The sequence below is a fragment of the Populus alba genome, chromosome 12 (assembly GCF_005239225.2).
Source record: "Populus alba chromosome 12, ASM523922v2, whole genome shotgun sequence".
NCBI lineage: Eukaryota > Viridiplantae > Streptophyta > Magnoliopsida > Malpighiales > Salicaceae > Populus > Populus alba.
In genome coordinates, this window is record NC_133295.1 from 14,084,125 (window position 1) to 14,103,162 (window position 19,038).

Below are 19,038 nucleotides of genomic sequence, written 5' to 3' on the forward strand. Positions count from 1 at the left end.
AAAACATAAAATTAATATTTTTAAAAAATAAAATCAATTGATGTTTTTAATAATTTTGCTACCCTCATGTCAAAATCATCTAAAATACAATTGTTTAATGAAAGATGGGAAAACTCAAGAGGCGAGGGACTTGTGATCATGACTTCTGGCCGTTTGATTATTGGACCTTTTTTATGATCATATAGACACTTAACCTAGCTAGCAATCAACAAATTTGCAATATCCTTCTGGGAAAAAAAAAAAAACACAAGAAAGAAAGTACAGAAAATTGCAATTTGATAATGCTGAAAGGATTGTTAAACACAAAGTATCATCCCCACGTATATTTTCTCTCATCTTATTTACTTAAATAATATTTTACCAAAGTTGCCGTCAAGTTCAAGAAAACGTGCTTCGGATGATGCCCGAGAAACGGGTTCACTGCTGATCAATTTGAGCACTGGATGCCTCCATCATCCCATTGCGAATTTGGTCACTGATATCCCTCACATGACCAGGGCCATGAGGAATAAAAATAGTGGTGTTCTTTGATGAGTTGCCGAGGTCTTTGATGGTGTCAAAGTACTGCGTGATCATGATGAGATCCATCACTTCCTTAGCTGACGTTCCCTCCACCTTGTGTGAGAACTCCAGTATGTTCTCTCTCAAACCATCTGTGATTGCCTGCCTCTGTCTGGCCACACCAACCCCCCCAAGGTACTTGGCTTCAGCCTCAGCTTCTGCTTTTTTGACTAGGAACACCTTCTCAGCTTCGCCTTTGTATACACTAGCAAGCTGAAGTCGTTGAGCTGCAATACAGAATCAATATGCGATAATTATTTGTTTGCAGATGAAGTTGAGACCATAATTAACTGCCATCAACAGCAAGCAAGCAATTGACCCCTGTATTCGATTCATGGAACTGATGGCTTGCCCAAAATCAAACACCACCAAAAATTTAGATTTTAACGAAATTACCGAGAAAAAACTTTACATGTGTTGATGACAAATTTCATTAAACAATAATCAGGATGTTGTTAGAATGGCGTCCACTAGCAAGAATACACACCATCTGGTTACATGGACACGAGTCGGAACAAAAAATAATTCACAGTGGTTAATGGTTATGGAACTTTCAGTTATAGTTGGTCTATTACATCTTGCAAACTAAGCACTAAGAGTAAAAGCAGAAGTCGAGTAGGCAACTTATCTTGGTTATATCCATGTCCTTCCAAAAATCAGCTATATCTTTCACATGATATCCAAGAAATTATATTGAAAACAACTTTATGCAATAAAGCAAGGGGAGAATGTATAGAAGATGAGTACCTGCATTGATCTCGTTCATTGCCTTGCGAACAGTATCATCAGGTATGATGTCAACCATCAGAATGTGCTCTATGCTGTAGCCATAGGTTCCCATCACCTGGTCCGTTATGTACATAAGATAAGAACAATAGCAGTGACATGACTTTAGCAATACTAAGAAAACAAACTGATCTAAAAAAAAAAGAAGAATAATGTATCAGGAAGAGTGCGTTCAAATAATCCAAAGAATCACTGCCACAAACTTATAAAAGTATTGGATTCAACATAAGTGATAGGTATCCACTTACCTTCTCCAATTCCTCCAAGACAGCTTTGGCAACCTCACTCTTCTGCTCAAAAAGATCATCCAATGTCATTCTTGGAACAAGAGCTCGAACCACTTAAGAAACAAGAAATATGCCACAATGAAAAGAGGTGAAAACTAAAAAACCAAAAAAAGAACAGTAACACAGAGACATTATTGGATAATAAAAATCTATATCCCAGGTTACGAAAATGAATTACCATCAAACACATAAGCCTGAATCTGCTCCCTGGGATTTGCGAGCTCATAGAATGCATCATCAGCATTTTCCTTGACTACTCGATACTGAATCGAGCAAACCAAATGCACAAAGACATTGTCCTGCATTAACATAAAGCCATGTAAAACAAAATCTCAACTCAAAACACGCCATTAGAGAACTAAATTAAATCATACACAGAAAAAACAAAGGCAAAATTTTATTACATCACCTAATAATCTCGTTCATAACCAAAATAATACAAACCCTGAGAACTCAATTTCTAATCTCTTTTGTGACTCAATTCCTAATCTCTTTAACTTCTACAAGCTTTTCTCACCAACCAAACACCATCGAAGGCAAAACATGTAACACATTCAACAATTTGATCGCGCTAAACAGATCAGAGCCATTTAATCAAGGGATGAAGCCCTCAAACTCCATTAATAATATTATAATATTAATATATTAAACCCTATAAACCCCTCAAAACGCACATGCAAAAATCCAAGAAACACAAATCCAGGCAGAACCCACAAATTCTCCATCCCTGAATCACCAAAAAAAATATCCAATAAAACCCCATAATCATACACAAAATGCAACAAAACAGAAAACCCACATCCAAAAATCCAAAAAACGCAAAACAAAACAAAACCCACAAATCTTACATTCCTTAATCACCAAGAAACACAAAAAAAACAAAACAAAACAAAACAAAAAACCTTGGTTTTGGTTTCGCATCGAACATCAAGAGAGTGGATTCTGGTAGACAGAACACCGGCTAAACATTGACCAACAAAACAGTTAAAGAAGTGGAAACCTGGTTGAGCTAATCGCTCAAAACGACCCCACCTTTCAATAACACCAACGCTTGCTTGGTCTACACAGCCACATAAAAAAAAGAACGAACTTCCCATTTTGTTTTCTCAATTTTGATCGATTAGATATTTTACTGCGTCTTTGTTTTTAATAGGAGATCCTAACTTTCTTTTACTTTGGTTTTGATGGATTTTCTTTTGGCTTTATTGTAAATTTGTAATTATGATTATTGTATAATTTTGTTTTTAATTTAAGATTTTTTTACTTAAGTCATCAAATGTTCAGATATCAGTTTAAAATATTTTAAAATCCACATCTTATAGATAATCTCTGGCTATAACAGTATTCATTGACTAACATTTAAAATAGGAAAAAATTATGTCTATATCCATTTTCAATAAATCAACGATAAAAGAATCCTAATTAATGGAAGAAAATATAAATGTTTTTTTTTTACAGTAAATAAACAAAATATCCAACTCAATCACTAAGCTTGAAAGTCAACATGCTTGAGTTTCATACTTTATCCTATCTAATGGAAGGAAGAATAAACCAACCATGGATAATTAATAATTAAATCCTCACAACTTGGATTGGGCTGGGTTTAAAACGTTCATGAAGTTTATTTGCATAAATAGGCCGCTAGGTCATTTGATAGGCTTCTTCTTCTTCACGTTCACGTTCCAACTCTTAAAGCCCGTCCAAGCTTGGGTGGCTGGGCTAAGTTTTTCCTTTTCGTTTTTTTTTCTCCGGTTCGTGGAAGAGAAGCTTGTCTTCTTCTTCTTCTTCTTCTTCTTCTTCTTCTTCTTCTTCTTCTATATAGTGCAGTTTCGTTTCTTTACCAGTTATCATATCAAGGTCATAAGTATCCTTTCTCGCAATAAACTTCCATTGCACTGGAAAGAGGCTTGCCACGTCAATACCGGACGACAACAACTTGGATTGGGCTCCCGTCGTTTTAGTTTTAGCTATATGCTAGTCTCGGTGTCTGCACTCTAGTCACGATATATATATATATATATATATATATATATAACGCTAATAGATTTATGCCAAAACAAATCGTTCCATTAGATTCATAATCCAAATTATATAATTGGAATAATTTGAAAACAAAAATAACGAGAAGTATAAAGTTTTTTTAAAAAAAACATATAAACTTTTTTTTAAACATCTTAAGTTATTAAATCTAAAATATCTAATTTAAAAAAAAACATGAAAGTTAATTCTCAATAAATTAAATATTAAATAATAAAATTTTAAAAAAAAAAATTCAATCAATTTAAAAAATGACAAATCAAAGAAAAATAATCAAAATTACTACTACTATTATTATTTATAATTAATGTCATCACTATCACTATAAATATTATCATAGCTGCCACTATTATTATTTCTATCGTTATTAAATTTCATGGATACAAGAGCATATACATAACTCTACTATATATAAAAAACACAAATATCAAAATATTTCTATCCCGAACCTTTTATTATTTATTACTTGGGAGTATTTTAATTAATTTACTATATATAAATACACTGAATCAACCAAAATACCTTTAAACAAATCAATAATACGTAATGCATGGTATAAAAGGATAAAAATATCCCTAATTTAAAGGAAAATGTTTGCATTGAATCCTCAGGATGTTTATTATATGATTTGATTTGATGATATGTAATGGGCTTAGACATGTCCTGCTATACTTAAAAGGGGCTAAAGGCTTTTAAATATTATGGGCTTAGACAAGTAATGGGCATTAGGCTCATAATACATTATCGAACTCGGTTTGCACCTCATCAGGGAAGCTTTTTATGCATGCTTGGCTAGAGATGTTCATGGGCTAGGTTAGGGCTCTGGTTCTGTCACCTTCCCGAATGTATCCATGTCGAGAAAATTTGTAGCAGAACTGGTGGAGCTGATTTAACTCAAGCATATGCTATGGAAACATCTGATCAAATCAAATCAAAACATGATTTAGAAAGGTGTAATTAAGATTGAGTGTGAGATAGTAATCATTGCCACTGAAAATTAATCTCCAGTAATTCTCCAAAGTGATTTTGAGGATTTTCCCAATTAAACATAAAACAAAAATTAGTCAAAATGTTAAATAAATAATTTTATTTGGACCCTTTTTCGTGGACCAGAGAGAAAAACTGTCTGCTTCGATATTCCATGGCATTATATGTGTAGGTGGCCTTCTTTTGAGCCAAACAAAAGGGTAATGATGGATTCAGAAGAATGTTTGGAGATTTTAATTAGGATCTGTATGATAATTAATTGGGATTTGATGCGTCTACTTGTTTGTTTTTCTTGTTGATTAAATTAGGATTATAATCAAACAAAAGTGTGCTTTAAATTGCTTAAAACTCTATGGAGAAAGTGTTTGTTCTGGTGATGACAAGAGTAAAACTTGAAGACCATATAGGAGGTTCAAAACTCATGAAAGAAATAAAAAAGAAGCATCCATGCTTCTATTATTTGGAATTTGACGAGCTCTTTTTTTTTATTATTATTATTATTCAAATGAGAAAACCACCTATCATGCATAGGGATTTAAATCTTTTTCATGTTAGATTCTTGGACACCATTTTATTTTTCAAGAATAGACAGACCATCCATATCTTTCACATCCACATCAACATTAAACACGAGTTTATAGCAAGCATAGCAAACTTTCAAGCTAAGTTTTAAATTGTTAAAAAATTATTTTAATTTAAAAATTTTAAAAATTTAAGAGATCCTTTAAAATTTAAGTTTTAAATTGTTAGTAGATTCTAATAAAAATTTTATGTTATTCTTTAATATATATTTAAGTAAAACATTATTAGATTTGAAATTTTTATAAATTTATATTTTAATTATCATAACTCTAATATTACATTAAAAAATCAAGTCAATTCACCTATGGCAATTGTGGATAAAATAATAGGGCGTACCTTACACATCCATTCTCTGTATTTTTTTTTTTTTAACAGACATGTAGGTTCAAACGAGGAATAGAATCACTAAATGGTGGCCAGGCACATGTCTAAAGGAAATAACACCACAAAGAAACGATGAAGTATTATCATTCATAGCCAGACTTGAGCAGAATCATCCTTGTTAGACCAAATACTGATCAAAAGGAAGGATAAAGTTAGCATCAAAACCCTAGTCAGTGGCCATATATATAATACAGACCAAGGGCACAGCGCACTATATGAAGCACAAATGAATGCCAGAAAGTACTTTAAGACACCATCGTTAAGCTCTTAACAGTGAATTGAAAATTCTTACACCAACAAGTTTTAACCAGACCAGATGTGGTTACAGTTGTGATCTGTTACAGTAGTCACTTTACGTTGTTCCTCGTATTTGATGGTATTGATTTTGAAGACTGTAGTCTCTTGGTAGATGATGGTAGAACATGACATGTCATAAAGGAAAAGATAGGTTAAGTTCTTCAGCTCATTATAGCAAAGCTACTGAGAAATAGTATAAAGTATAACCAGTGAACGTAAGGGAAGGGCCATAGGTAGGTAATGAATGAAGCCAATCTATTTCAACATCATCTCACAGATCTTACATAGATGGGATTCCATTTCAAAAACAATAAAGACTTGTATTAGTGGGCAGAAAAAGATGTATGATAAAAGAAAGTTAATCATGGAGGAGCCTTGAAAGAGAGAAGATTCTTGTAAAAAGAAAGCCCTGACCTATACCAATCATTATACCCCCTTTCCTTTAGCAAGAAAACGAGTGGAATGAACAATAAAACCATACCATACGAGTGAAAACTAAAAGACGCTCTCCTTCCTAGTTGGTGAGCAGTCAGCCTTGCCGACAGGACCCGGTGTCTCCACCAAATTGACTAGCAACGAGAAAAACCAGAGGTAAATTAGCAATAAATTCCATCAGTCACCGAGTGCACTTTAACTAAAAGAAAAGAAGAAAAAAAAGTAACAGCTAGCCCAATTGATCTCGTCTGTTCACACATCCAATAGGTATCTCCACTTTCACTACAGGATAAATCCAAGTCTCTATGCATAAGAACCGGAGGGGGGGTCCAAAGTTAAAATTACTTTATGGTGCTGTAGACGATGAGAGAAGTGGTGGAATGATTTTGAAAGTCCATTTCCATCTCTAGGCGTAACATGTATATTACTCCAGAAACGGAGCACTTCTTTAACGCTACAGGATGGATAAATACCATCGATCCTAGATGCTATTCTGGCTTAGCACTGTTTCGAGACTATCTTGATAATAAGGTATTAGTTTATCATGGATTTCATAATTTCATTTTCAAGAATTCCCACATAAACCACAAGCAAAGGTTGAACCTGCCTTGTTATGTATAGGGTACAATCTTCTGCGTGTCATGTTACAGGTGAGATCAAATGAAAGAGTAAATCGCTTTGGCAACATAAATATTATAGATTTCTGATAATGGGATCTTATGGATGGGACCTGGAGAGAGCAGGTCAGAGAGGGTTCAAGTGTGCACATGTGCAGTCTCCATGAACGGAAGCAAAAATTTAGTTCCGACAAGCTGGCAAATCCTTGATGCTACAGAAACCACCTACTTGCTGAGTTCTTGTCATAAACAGTCACCGAAACGTATTGCCTGCAAGATCATTTTCATTGTAATATAACTTTCAGCGATTCTGTGTGACACTCCATGTCGAGAGACGTCCTTGCTTCTGCTTTCCTCAAGGCTTTTAGCAACCATGCAAAGGCTAACTGCTGACCTGCAAGACTTCAAAGTTCAAATATCAATTCGGGTATCAAAAGTTTCAAAAAAGGGCCCAGCTGGAGAGTACAAAATTGGAATGTTTAATAAACAAGTTACCAAAGATAACCTTAGCGAAAATAGTAGACAAATAAATAACAGTGGAGAGGGAAATTAAGAAGTGATGGTAAAGAAGGGCCCCTGGTCCTTACTTTTCTTGACCATGACAACTAAAGCACTGAGATTGACATCCACTCTTCATGGTGGGCTCTGCATTTTCATAAACAGACAACAAAGGGGATGCAGACGAGTTAAATCAGTGAGGAGAGCTTCTTTGAAAACAAAGATTCACTCTCGAGTTCTTCCAAGGTTGACTCATGTGGCCAGCGAGCTGGTTCACACTCCCATCAACTCAAGCCAAGCCTACCTTGCAGCAAAAATATACTATAAACTTTTAGTCAATGTCATTTTTTTTTCTCCCTCTCGCAACTCTGCTTTTTAAAAGTAACTCAGTGAGTTTTACATTCCACCAAGCATACTATGTCTCCAGTATACATGGACATTTTAACTTTTTTCAATCACGGAACAAGCAATGTTAATTAAAACTACGAAGTGAGAGAGGTATTTCACTACATTTCAAAACGAGACAATCAAATATCCTGCCAAAATTCAATCAATGTTGCCAAGCAAACAAATTCTCTGGAATTATGATAGTGGAACAGTTTGGTTGGGTTGATCCTTCGATATTAAACATTTGTTCTTCTTAAGAAAACAGGGAGGAACATAAACAAGAAAAATATTTGAAATATCAATAATACAGAACATTAAACTCAAACTTTTCTGCAGCAAAACCTTCTTAGGGAGCTGATGAGGGACTATAAACTGGAAAAAAAAAAAAAAAGTAAAGAAAGAAGCTAAGGATTAAAAGCAGGGAAAAGGAAAAGCTTGGAAGAAAGAGAATTAGGAGGAAAAGTCTATTATTTTATTAAATCATCAAAATTGTCTCATGAAATAAATAAAAAACATATAAATAGTATAGCTCTAAAACATTTAATTATTAGGTTTAATCTATCAACTAAAACTGTTTTATATAAATAATCCCAATAAATAAAATAAAAACAATAAAATAGGCTTATATGAACTCAATTTCCCATCCCAAAAGTGAAAGGTGAAGCTATTCTTCATCGTTTCCGTTCATATACCCATATAATTTAGCGTATGAATCTAAATAAATAACGTGGAGATGGTAAGGCCACGCAAGTACTCATTATTGCCAGCAGTGTCACCTTCATGATGGTTCCGCACACAAACATCATATCTGTAAATGCCGACCAATATAAAAAGACTCGTGAAATTGTAAATGAGTGAACTGCCAAAACGTCAAATTATTAGACTTATACCGTAACATAGCACCATTAATCTGAACATTTGATATTAATCTATGGTATTGGGAGGAGGATTGCTAAAAATTGGCCCACGAATCGAAATTGGGGGAGTGTCCGCCTGGTTTCTGACAAACTCCTGCAGATCAAATATAATAATGAACTCCATGCATGGTTATCAGCTGATGCATAAACCATGGAGGGGAAAGGCAGTGAAAACGCACTGGAACGACTGGAGCAGGATTCCCCACCCACCCACCCACCCACCCTTTTCATGTAATAACATTTTAGAAGTCATCATTTCATCCTTGATGTAAACGTTAGCTTTTAGTGGGCTCACATATTTTACCTCATCGCTTTATATCATCACTTTCCTCATTGCGTACACACCTCCTTTTTAATTATTATTGTTCTCCAACAAAATTATTGTTTCTTTTTGAATAACAATTTTCCATTTTGGTCATTGGAGTAATCAATTCTTCACTACTTAGAAACAGTGATGCAATAAATAAAGATGGCTGATATTGCATAAGAACTCATTGCAAATGATTCACATAGCATTGCCTAATGATGAATAAATCCAGTTGACCTCATTTCTGCAGCATATAGTCATCTATTGAAATAGGCACTCCTAAGAAAGTATCTGTGCTAGCTTACCATCTTGGACATGGAAAACCTGTTTCAAAGTTACTTTGCTTGGATGGCACCAATACCAATGCCAACCTTCTTTGGTAGTTCTAGTAGGATGAAGGAGGCGCTTGTTCTGTCCAAATTCTAAATCACCTACATGGGTCAAAAGGTTTTCATAAAGTCAAAAACCACAAGCAATTTTTTTCCTGAGGAACCTGTCCACCTTCTCTTGTCTGGCAGGAAACTTGCAGCAAAATGAGGTAACATATTTTAGAAGTGAATTGTTTCATATTTCAAGACACCACAACAAAGACAGATGATTCAAACATAGAGAGAGAGAAAGCTAATAATTCACGCAAGAGGATCATAACAAACCAGCCATCAGTTTGTTCTGGTCAATTCTGATGCCTAACGAAACCAAGTTTTTGAACTTAGGGGCATGGCCTTGGACTTGACATAAAACAATCAAACACAATTTGTTTATATTCCTGGACCGTTTTTACGTCTATAACCTGCCAAAATCATGCCCATTGAAGATGAAGGATCCATTGAGATCACGCGCCTAAGAAGTTTTAGTGATACGTTGTTTTATCCTTTAATATACTCTACCCTAAACATACCTCTCACATCTTCATCTAGAAGTGACACGAAAACAAATACAAGGGAAAGAATTCTATAAATCCTATACCTTCAGAATTCTACACGAGTTAAAAAAGAAAAACATTACACTGATGGTGCTTCGACAAAGACCTCGTTGAGCATGTCATCTTCACAGCCTACCATGCGGAACAGTTCCCCATCCTTTTCTTCTTCATTTGAGAAATCACGTTTCTCAAGCTTTGCATGAGCTGCAACGAATATCATCTTCTGTGCCCGTTCAAGTCCCACCCTTGAGTTTCTATGGATACAAAACCATTTCATGCAAGACCAATTGCACTTAAACCCGCTTGAGGTCGCATGGAGAAAGATAAGCCTAACTGCAACCTTCCCTAGTGTTTTATACTCACTCAGGCAAGTTTCCCACACTAGTCTGCTGCCTTGAGGATTTGCAATTTTCATCTTTCCAGTCAAAGGGTCTCGCTGTTTAACCTGAACAGCCTGTGCATATAGTGGATCCATACCTTCTGACCTCCATTTCATAAGCTCCATTAAGGCAACATGAGCTTCTTCCCTGGATGCCAAACGGGTTATAAGCTTATCAACATCCTTTTCCTGCTCATGAGTCAAGCACTTGAAAGGTGGAAGGTATTTTCCACTTGTGTCCCTCATCAAATAACGAGGGTCAAGTATAAATGCAGCTGACCATGCTGGGTGATAGTTCTTTCTGAATCTCTTTTCAACTATTTTCTCAACTTGGCCTTCTGCAATATTGAATCTTGCACCCCATTCCTTCACTTTTGCTTTCAACTCTTGCCAAAGAGGAAGGCATTCCCCTATCAACGGCCGCTCAGTCTCAATCTCTTGAGCCATCCCTCTAATGAGCTTCATTAGCGAATAAACAGCTTCCAAATCATTCCAAAAATCCTCACTTTGAATCATCCCAGAGACCTCCCTAGCGACAGGATCCTCCACACATATCAACTTATACGACTCATCTAAGATAACCATTTGGAGCACACGGACACAGCTCAATACATCCTCCAACATTGCATAAACAGGCGCAAAGTCCTTTACACAATCACATTTGCACCAAGGAACTCGAAGCAACCCAGTGTAATCAAGCTCCTGCATCCTGTACTTCTGGAAGCTACTCCTAACTTGAGATGCATTATTTACAAAATTAGCAAGCTTCAAGCAATTTTCAATAACAGTCCTGAAAAGTTGAAGCTCCTTGCTAAAATCCTTGATCAAACTAACAAACCCCTGAACCTGACAAGAAATATTCACCATCCACGGATACTGAATCTCCAAGTTCCTCAAAGCCTCAGCCTTGTACTTATCAGAAACTATCCCAGCACATCTCTGCAAACCACTACCACATATCCCCGTCACTGCCCCCCACATAATCTCCTCTGCATACTTCGACGACGCTGTTCCTCCTCCAGTCATCACTGCCTTGTGAAACACACTAGTTCCATTTGGAAGATTAACACCAAACTTAACCAAATTATCTTCCCCACTACAGCATTTATTACTCTTCCATCCATTACATGCAACTTGAAAGAACATAGCATCTCTAATTCTAGCTTCCACCTCAGATTTTGCCTCATAAAACCGATTTTCAAGCCTAGCACCAGACAATTCCCTCCTTGACAAACAAGGCAAACCAACTTGATTAAGAAAAGCTCTAAACGTTGGATGCTCAAGACTAGAAAATGATACTGACCCACAAACCTCATAAAACCAATCACTCAGTAACTCAAGAGCAGAATCAATCTGGTCCTTGTTTAACAAGGGACCTGGTGAAGCTTTTGGACTTTTAAGCCTCTTAACACTGTCTTCCAACATCGCTAATGCACCCAAATCGTCTTTTCCACCAGACAACACTAAATCCTGACCTTTTGGAGTAAACCCAGAATTAAAGTAACCAACTTGGTCACAGTATTTATTGGACTCAACTAAAGCTAGAGACTTTAAAGCAGTACCTATTTGTGGGCTTCTCTTTCTATTATTATTTGAAGGTGGGGAAGGCAAAGAAGATATAGGCAATGGAGAAATTGCTGAATTGGGTCTTGAAACTGATACAAAATTAGGACAAGTTCCCTTTTTGAGATGTTCAGTGGCAGTCCTTGATGGGTTTGAAGCAGAAAAAACAGCTTCACATAAACAACACTTAAGTTTAACTGCTTTAGGGAGATTTGTATCCGGATTCTTCATCAAAATTGGATCTAAATGAGCCCAATACCATGCCCCTTTACCCTTGATTGCCTTTGTTTTAACAGTCACCAACCCTTCATATCTCTTGTTCACAGCTCTGATTGCTGTGTCATCATGTATAGAAATAGAAGGGTCACTTGGAGTTGAACTTGTTGAAGCCATTAATGAAAATTGAAAACTGCTTTAGGCCTTCAGTTTACCTCATTCTGATACTATGCTTGATCTTTTCATCGCCCATGAGGTTAGAGAATGGCGAGGTTGGTCGTTGGAGGATGATTTTAGTGTGTGTGGCAGGTGTTTGTGGAATTGTCTAGATGAAGTTGGAAGTTTGATGGAGGGAGAGAATGGAAGAGAGGAGACGAGCTGTGAAGGGGGAGAGGAAGAGAGAGGAGAACTATGGAGGTTTGTTTTGACTGTTGTCCTGTGAGGAGGAAGGGCTATATGCATGGTTGTAAAACCTGCGGATCGGGAAGGTCAATCCGGTCCATCTAGACAGACCATTTAATTTTTTTAAAAAAAAGGAAGGTTAAAATAATATATTTCTAATTAAAATATCAAAATTAATTTTTTTCATATATCAACTTTTTAAAGTGCATGTTTTATATATATTAAAAAATAGATAATATACTTTTTGAATTGCTTATTTATTTTTACATCAAAAATAATTTTTAAAAAATTATATTTTTTAAATTAGTATTTTTAATATTTTCAGATCGGTTTAATATGTTGATGTTAAAAATAAATATTAAAAAAAAAAAATATATATTTCAATATATTTTTAAATAAAAACACACTTTAAAAAATAATTGTTATTACAATACTAAATAACCTCAAAGTTGAATTATTTTAATAATAAGAAAATATTTTGTATTCATTTATTTGTTAAAGTTGAATATCCTTTTTAAGGAGTGTTAAGTAATAGCATTCATAATTTAAAATATTTTCTTTCACATATTTTTTAGAAGAAAAAAAAATTATCGTTCAAATCATATTTAAAATTATTTGAAATAAACTATATCATATTTTTGATACATGTGTGTGATTAATTTTATTTATAGATGTAAAATATTCCCCAAAATATAATACTTGTTCTTATAAGGATTCGGATTAAGATTAGGATTAGTTTCAAATTGCATTGATTGTGAAGGAAGAATTTTGTGAGGCATTAAAGAACATAGTTGAGACATGGGCATCTGGTACACATAAAGGAATGTTGACCTCGTCAAGCTTTGTTGAGTTTGTCTGTTTTCAGCATATTTGTTAAACCTTGTCTGAGATTCATCTGACTAAAGAATCGAGTTTTGGGTTTTATAAATCTAACTCGAATCAATTTAAAAAAAATAAAAAAAAATAAAAATTTTATATTTTATATAAAAAATAAAAATAAAAAATTCTATATAAATATAGGCTATATATATTGTAAATAATAAAATTTAAAAAAATATTTTAAATTTTTTTTTATCTCACATTAAAAAAATATTATGTTAAACTTTTAAGTTAAAGTATTTAAATAAATTTTTTTTATCAAAAAACATAACTTTTTTTTTTGAATATTATGTTATTCTTTTAAGTTGAAGTATTTAAATTAAAATGTTTCTAATCTTACTTTGAAAAAACATAATTTTTTTCTTTAAAACATAAAGTAATAATAATAAAAAAAACTTTAATTTTGGGTTTCAAATCCCACATTTGAAGGGAAAAAAAAAGGGTCTAGCCTGAGTCACGAGTTGACCCACCGGGTCGACTGAGTTTGACTGGATCGTTGTACCGGCTGGTCTTTTGACAAACCTGGACTGGTCCAGCTCCTGAGTCGACCTATCGAGCCAGTCCAAGTTTAATAACTATGGTTTTCAGGCATGTCTGAACTGTAAAATATTCAATACATCTATGATATAAATTAAAATAAGGCAGGGTTAAATTTTATACTCAAATTATTTTTACATCAATTTTATCTTTACATTATTAAAATATAAATCTTTACTTTCCTTATAATGTTGTTTTTTTTTTTATAAAAAAAATAGTACAATTAGAATGAAGATAGACTTGATAATTTCTAAAAATTTAAAGGTTAATTCGATATAAAAAAAAATTTGTTTGATGGCCAAACTGAATTTTTTTATATAATTGGAGGAATGTGTTTTTGGTTTTGAGTTTGCTAAAAATAATTGAAGTATATATACATCACATGGGATGAACTCAAAATAATGTCCTGTATAATTAATTGCTGGGCATTAATTGTGGCCATGAGGGGTGCAATTGAACTAGTTTACTAGCTCCGAATCACTTAAAAATGATGGCAAAATCATGCTTCGCAATTTTTTTTTATGGAAAGAGATGAATTAAAATCATCAATTCTAACTAAAAATAAAATAATAGAATCAAATCCTAGAGACAAATGCAAACCATGTCCAACCTTTCCCACTTGAATCTATCCTTTGAGATTATTATATTTCAAATATTTGGTGTTCCTAGTGTTTTATGAGTGATTTGTTCAGCAATATATATTATTACCAAAAATAGCATTTTTCGAAAATGATGCAAAGGGGGACATTAAATATCAGTATAATCTCTTTTTTTCTTTCTTTTTTTTCAACAATATTCATTCTTATGAAAATAGCATAGCCAGAAGATTCTTTTTAAAAAAAATAAAATAAAATAAAATTTTAATTGTATTCGACTAAGCTGGCAAAATCAACTACTATTTAATATTTTAAACCTAACTCGGGCTAAATCTCATATCAATCTTCCAGTACATTGTAAAAAAGCATTAATTAGAGACCTATGCTTTTAATAATTCTCTTTCGTCCATATGCTATTATGATCATGAAATAGCATGGGTTTTGGATGAAAACCACACCCTTTTAAATTATGTTAATTATGATTTACCCTAAGAATCGAAGCAAAGAATTCATGAATTCTCAAGGAATGGCATGATTGATACAATACAGCGAGGTACGTGAGAGGAAAAAAAAGTCAAAAAAGTACATATTTTTGTTGAGACTATAGGACATGACATTCCACCCTAAAGGAAATTGTGTTGTCAACCATTAATAAAGTTTTAATAATACATAAGGTCCTACTTCAATTTATTAGGTACATTTTTGAATTATAAGCTCTCCCTAATGCTTTTGGGTTTTGGACGTATGGACCTATCCAGAACTTACAGTACAGTGTGGCACCTTTTAGTGCTCATAAATTAAAGGAACACAACATATATATATATATATATATATATATATATATATATATATATATATATATATATAATTGAGGATATTCGAGTTAGTTTATATATATCTTGATTAATTTTTTGAGATCCTGATCAATAATCTTAAGATTTATAGCATTTAAATTGATAATTTCTGATGAGCAAATTCAAAATATAACTAGTTGAGTTATATTTATAGAGATTAATAATTTTATCATTTTTAATATGCCTATAAAAAAACAGCAAAAATAATTAAGTTATTTACAAGTTTATATTATATCTCAATTAATAACTAAAAAGCAAAGATAAAGCCTTTGTGGTGTTAAAATTACAAAATCTCCATGCAATTAAATTCATTATTTCGGATTCTTTATTTCTAGAATCTATTAATTCCAGATTTGTTGATTCGCAACATCTGATTGTATATTCAAAATCTAGAGATGTTAAAAACGAAAGGAAATCTAAGAAAAAAATCCTAAAAATACACCAAGGAAAGAACAACAAGAGCCTCCTCCCTTCACCAACTGTTGTCTTTTCCGATCCAACCCCAACATTGGATCAAAAACACGAAGAACAAAATTGTCTCCTCTTGACGATCCACTATCCTCGCCGCAATCTTCTTCTCCGATCAAGTAAACACGGCTCCTCTTTCACCGGAAACCAATCTTCTTTCTCAATCCATGGCCATCAATGTCTTCATCAAACAACACTAGCTTTCTTCTCTCATTCGAGATAAATAATTGTTAGCGGCTAATATTTTAAATAAAATACAAGCAAATCATTGCACTTCTAAGTAGGTAATGAATCACGATGCCATCGATTAACAGTAGTTAGCAGCTATAAAAATAAACAATGGATTCGCCCACCAACCCTAGCTCCTTCTCGCTGCCTCCAAAACGATGTGGACCAAATACATGGTACTCTCATAATTGTAATACACATCATTGAAGACAAAAAAGAATGATTATATATTTACATATACATGCATGTGTTTTGAATTTCCAACTTTTTTTATCAATAATTTCTTTTGTGTGGGTGGGGGGGTATGATGGTGGAATCCAACTTTAGAATCAAATCTATGTGATATAAATTTAATACCTTAAAAATCTATCTTCAATTCTACGTTAGTATTTTTCAAATATTTAGACTCGACAACTAATCCATGTCTTCCAAACTTTCCTTTCCTTTTCAGTCAGACGACAAACATTTTCCAACATTCTGTGTTAGAGCTAATGTTCTGTTGTTGACATGTCAAGCTGCAAGAAATTGAGATCTCGATTGAGAATATTGTGTTGGCTGCTCGAGCTACAAGTCGATACCAACACTGGTGTGTATTCTAAGAAACCCACTCACTCAATATTATTACTACTCCTTGCCTAACCAGTAGCCGCCATCCAGAGGGCATGCCACAAAGAATGCCAAGAACCTTTTTTTTTTTTTTTTTATAAGAATGCCAAGAACTTGACCCTACAAAAGGGAAGAGGTCACAAGCCATCAGATTGATAGTTTGATATATTAAGGAGAAAAAAACATCTTAATTACAATTGTTATGCAAGTTTGGATAGAATAATTCAGTTTTTATAGGATCACGCTACGCAGTTGCTTGAATAGGAAAGATTGAGAAATAATTGATATTATTATTAAATTGATATAACATATCAACTTTAAAATATATGAATGACTTATTGCGGGTTTAAAATTAAACTATGTAATAGTTATTTCGACATGATTTAATCAACTTGGTAGATCCTGGGACAATCCGGATAACTAATATAAAAGTAGTTTTGCTATGAAAAATATCCCAGATGATTTTTTTTTTTAATATTGAGATGATGATATATTAAATTAACTCGGGCTTCATGACTTAATTCGCAATATTCATTATCATAGTTATGGATTTCATTAGGTCTAATAGCTTTTCTAAAATTTTATTTTTCACTTAATTGTACCATAATAATAATAGATACTCGTAAAATTAAGAATAAACTAAATATTCAGATGTTTGTTTAAGACTATAATGACTCTATAGAAAGTAAACCGAAACAATTTATGACTATAATGACTTGACAGGTTGACCTGGAGCTTGAATTGGTCCAAGTTAATAAAAAAATAGAGGAAGGATTTACTTGGCCTGATTTGATCAAAAACTCATGTTAACCATGATAAAACATTAGTAAAAAAACCATTGACTTTTTGAGGAAACAAATGGTCAAAACAAGGTTATTTTAATTATTTTTTTAAAAAAATTGGGTCTACCAAATTGACCCTCCTGATCTGTGAGTTTAGACTTGGCAACTAGCCAAGTTAAAGATAGCACGAGTCTACCAACCATGTCAAATTCAAAGAGCTTGACTTGATAGTTAGCCAAGCCCAAGGTAGCTTAGGTCTGACAATAAGCAAAACTCAAGAAAACATAGGTCTGACAAATATACCAGATCCAAATCATCTGGATTCAACCATTACCAAGTTTTAAAGCTATATTTATAATCCAAGACGATCCTTTAAAATAAAAATATTAAAGGTATGATAAACTATTATGCTTCTCTATCTAGATTAATCATTCGTATTGATGTAATGATTTTTCTATGCTCATAGATATACACAAGATCTCTTAAGAAACTTGCCATATATATATATATATATATATATATATATAATTAATAACATCGAAAGTAGAGGACTTTCCAATTCTTTACTTTTATGAAAACAACAAGATTGATGTGATATACATACCTTCTAAACCATTAAGGTAAGGATTTAAAACTTTTTATCTCGTAAGATAAACTATTATAGATTTAAAGGCTTAGCCCACTTAAAACTAAAAAACAAATATCTTTAGTTTTTAAATTTAATTAAGATTTTTTAAAAACATTTATTGCCTTTTCCATATATATTGACTTTACTATTAAATAATCTTTAAGTCCTCCAATTAAAATTGTCTTTATTAGTACTCAAACTTTTATTATAAGTCTGGAATTGTTGAGACTAAAGAGATGAAATCTAAGTATTTAAACATATTAATTATCCATTATCCAAAACACTAAATAATCTATTATTTATATATTTTGAATTTTGAAATATCATAAAAACTAAAATAAAATAAAATTTCAGCAAGAACACTCATATTCCATCACTATTGATTCCAGTTTCTCCTTTTGTTCTCACAGCAACACGTATTGTCTATAAAGAATATGGAGATTAGTCTTGAATGTAAAATTGAGTACGTTACAAGTGGTGCACAGCCAGCATTAATGTTGCATCATCATCATCATCATCATCATCATCGCATTAGTGTCCATATTAGCTATCCATTCGGCCACATTAGTTGACTGTGGAGAATACTTTGACATGTGTTTGATATTGGTGTAATATGTTTTTAATGATTTTTTTTATTTAAAAATATATTAAAATAATATTTTTTTTTATTTTTAATATTAGTATATTAAAATCATCAACACACTAAAATAACATCAATTTAATAATTTTACAAATTAAACACATAAAAAAATAAGTTACTGTATGCACGGACACTAAAAAAATAATGATTTTTTCGTAAGAAATAGACAAAGAGAAAGTCACTTGTGTGGTTGTGTTCATATGGGTTTGGCTAAGTAGAATCCATAAGTTACTTGTTAGGAAGCATTAATTATGAT

The 19,038-nt window shown here is 33.0% G+C and overlaps 2 protein-coding genes across 2 annotated transcripts; both read right to left on the bottom strand.

Moving 5' to 3' along the window:
* Positions 1 to 259: 259 nt before the first annotated feature.
* LOC118060594 (hypersensitive-induced response protein 4) lies at positions 260 to 2,852 on the bottom strand. The gene is made up of 5 exons (XM_035073827.2): positions 2,537 to 2,852; positions 1,813 to 1,933; positions 1,596 to 1,687; positions 1,309 to 1,405; positions 260 to 788 (listed from the first exon to the last, which is right to left on the bottom strand). Exons 1-5 carry the CDS (start codon positions 2,729 to 2,731, stop codon positions 418 to 420), a joined length of 876 nt encoding a protein of 291 aa, XP_034929718.1. The 5' UTR covers positions 2,732 to 2,852; the 3' UTR covers positions 260 to 417.
* A 6,959-nt stretch (positions 2,853 to 9,811) lies between these two features.
* LOC118060593 (uncharacterized) lies at positions 9,812 to 12,605 on the bottom strand. Its single transcript, XM_035073826.2, has one exon. The coding sequence runs from the start codon at positions 12,337 to 12,339 to the stop codon at positions 10,084 to 10,086; it is 2,256 nt and encodes a 751-aa protein (XP_034929717.1). The 5' UTR covers positions 12,340 to 12,605; the 3' UTR covers positions 9,812 to 10,083.
* Positions 12,606 to 19,038: the final 6,433 nt, after the last annotated feature.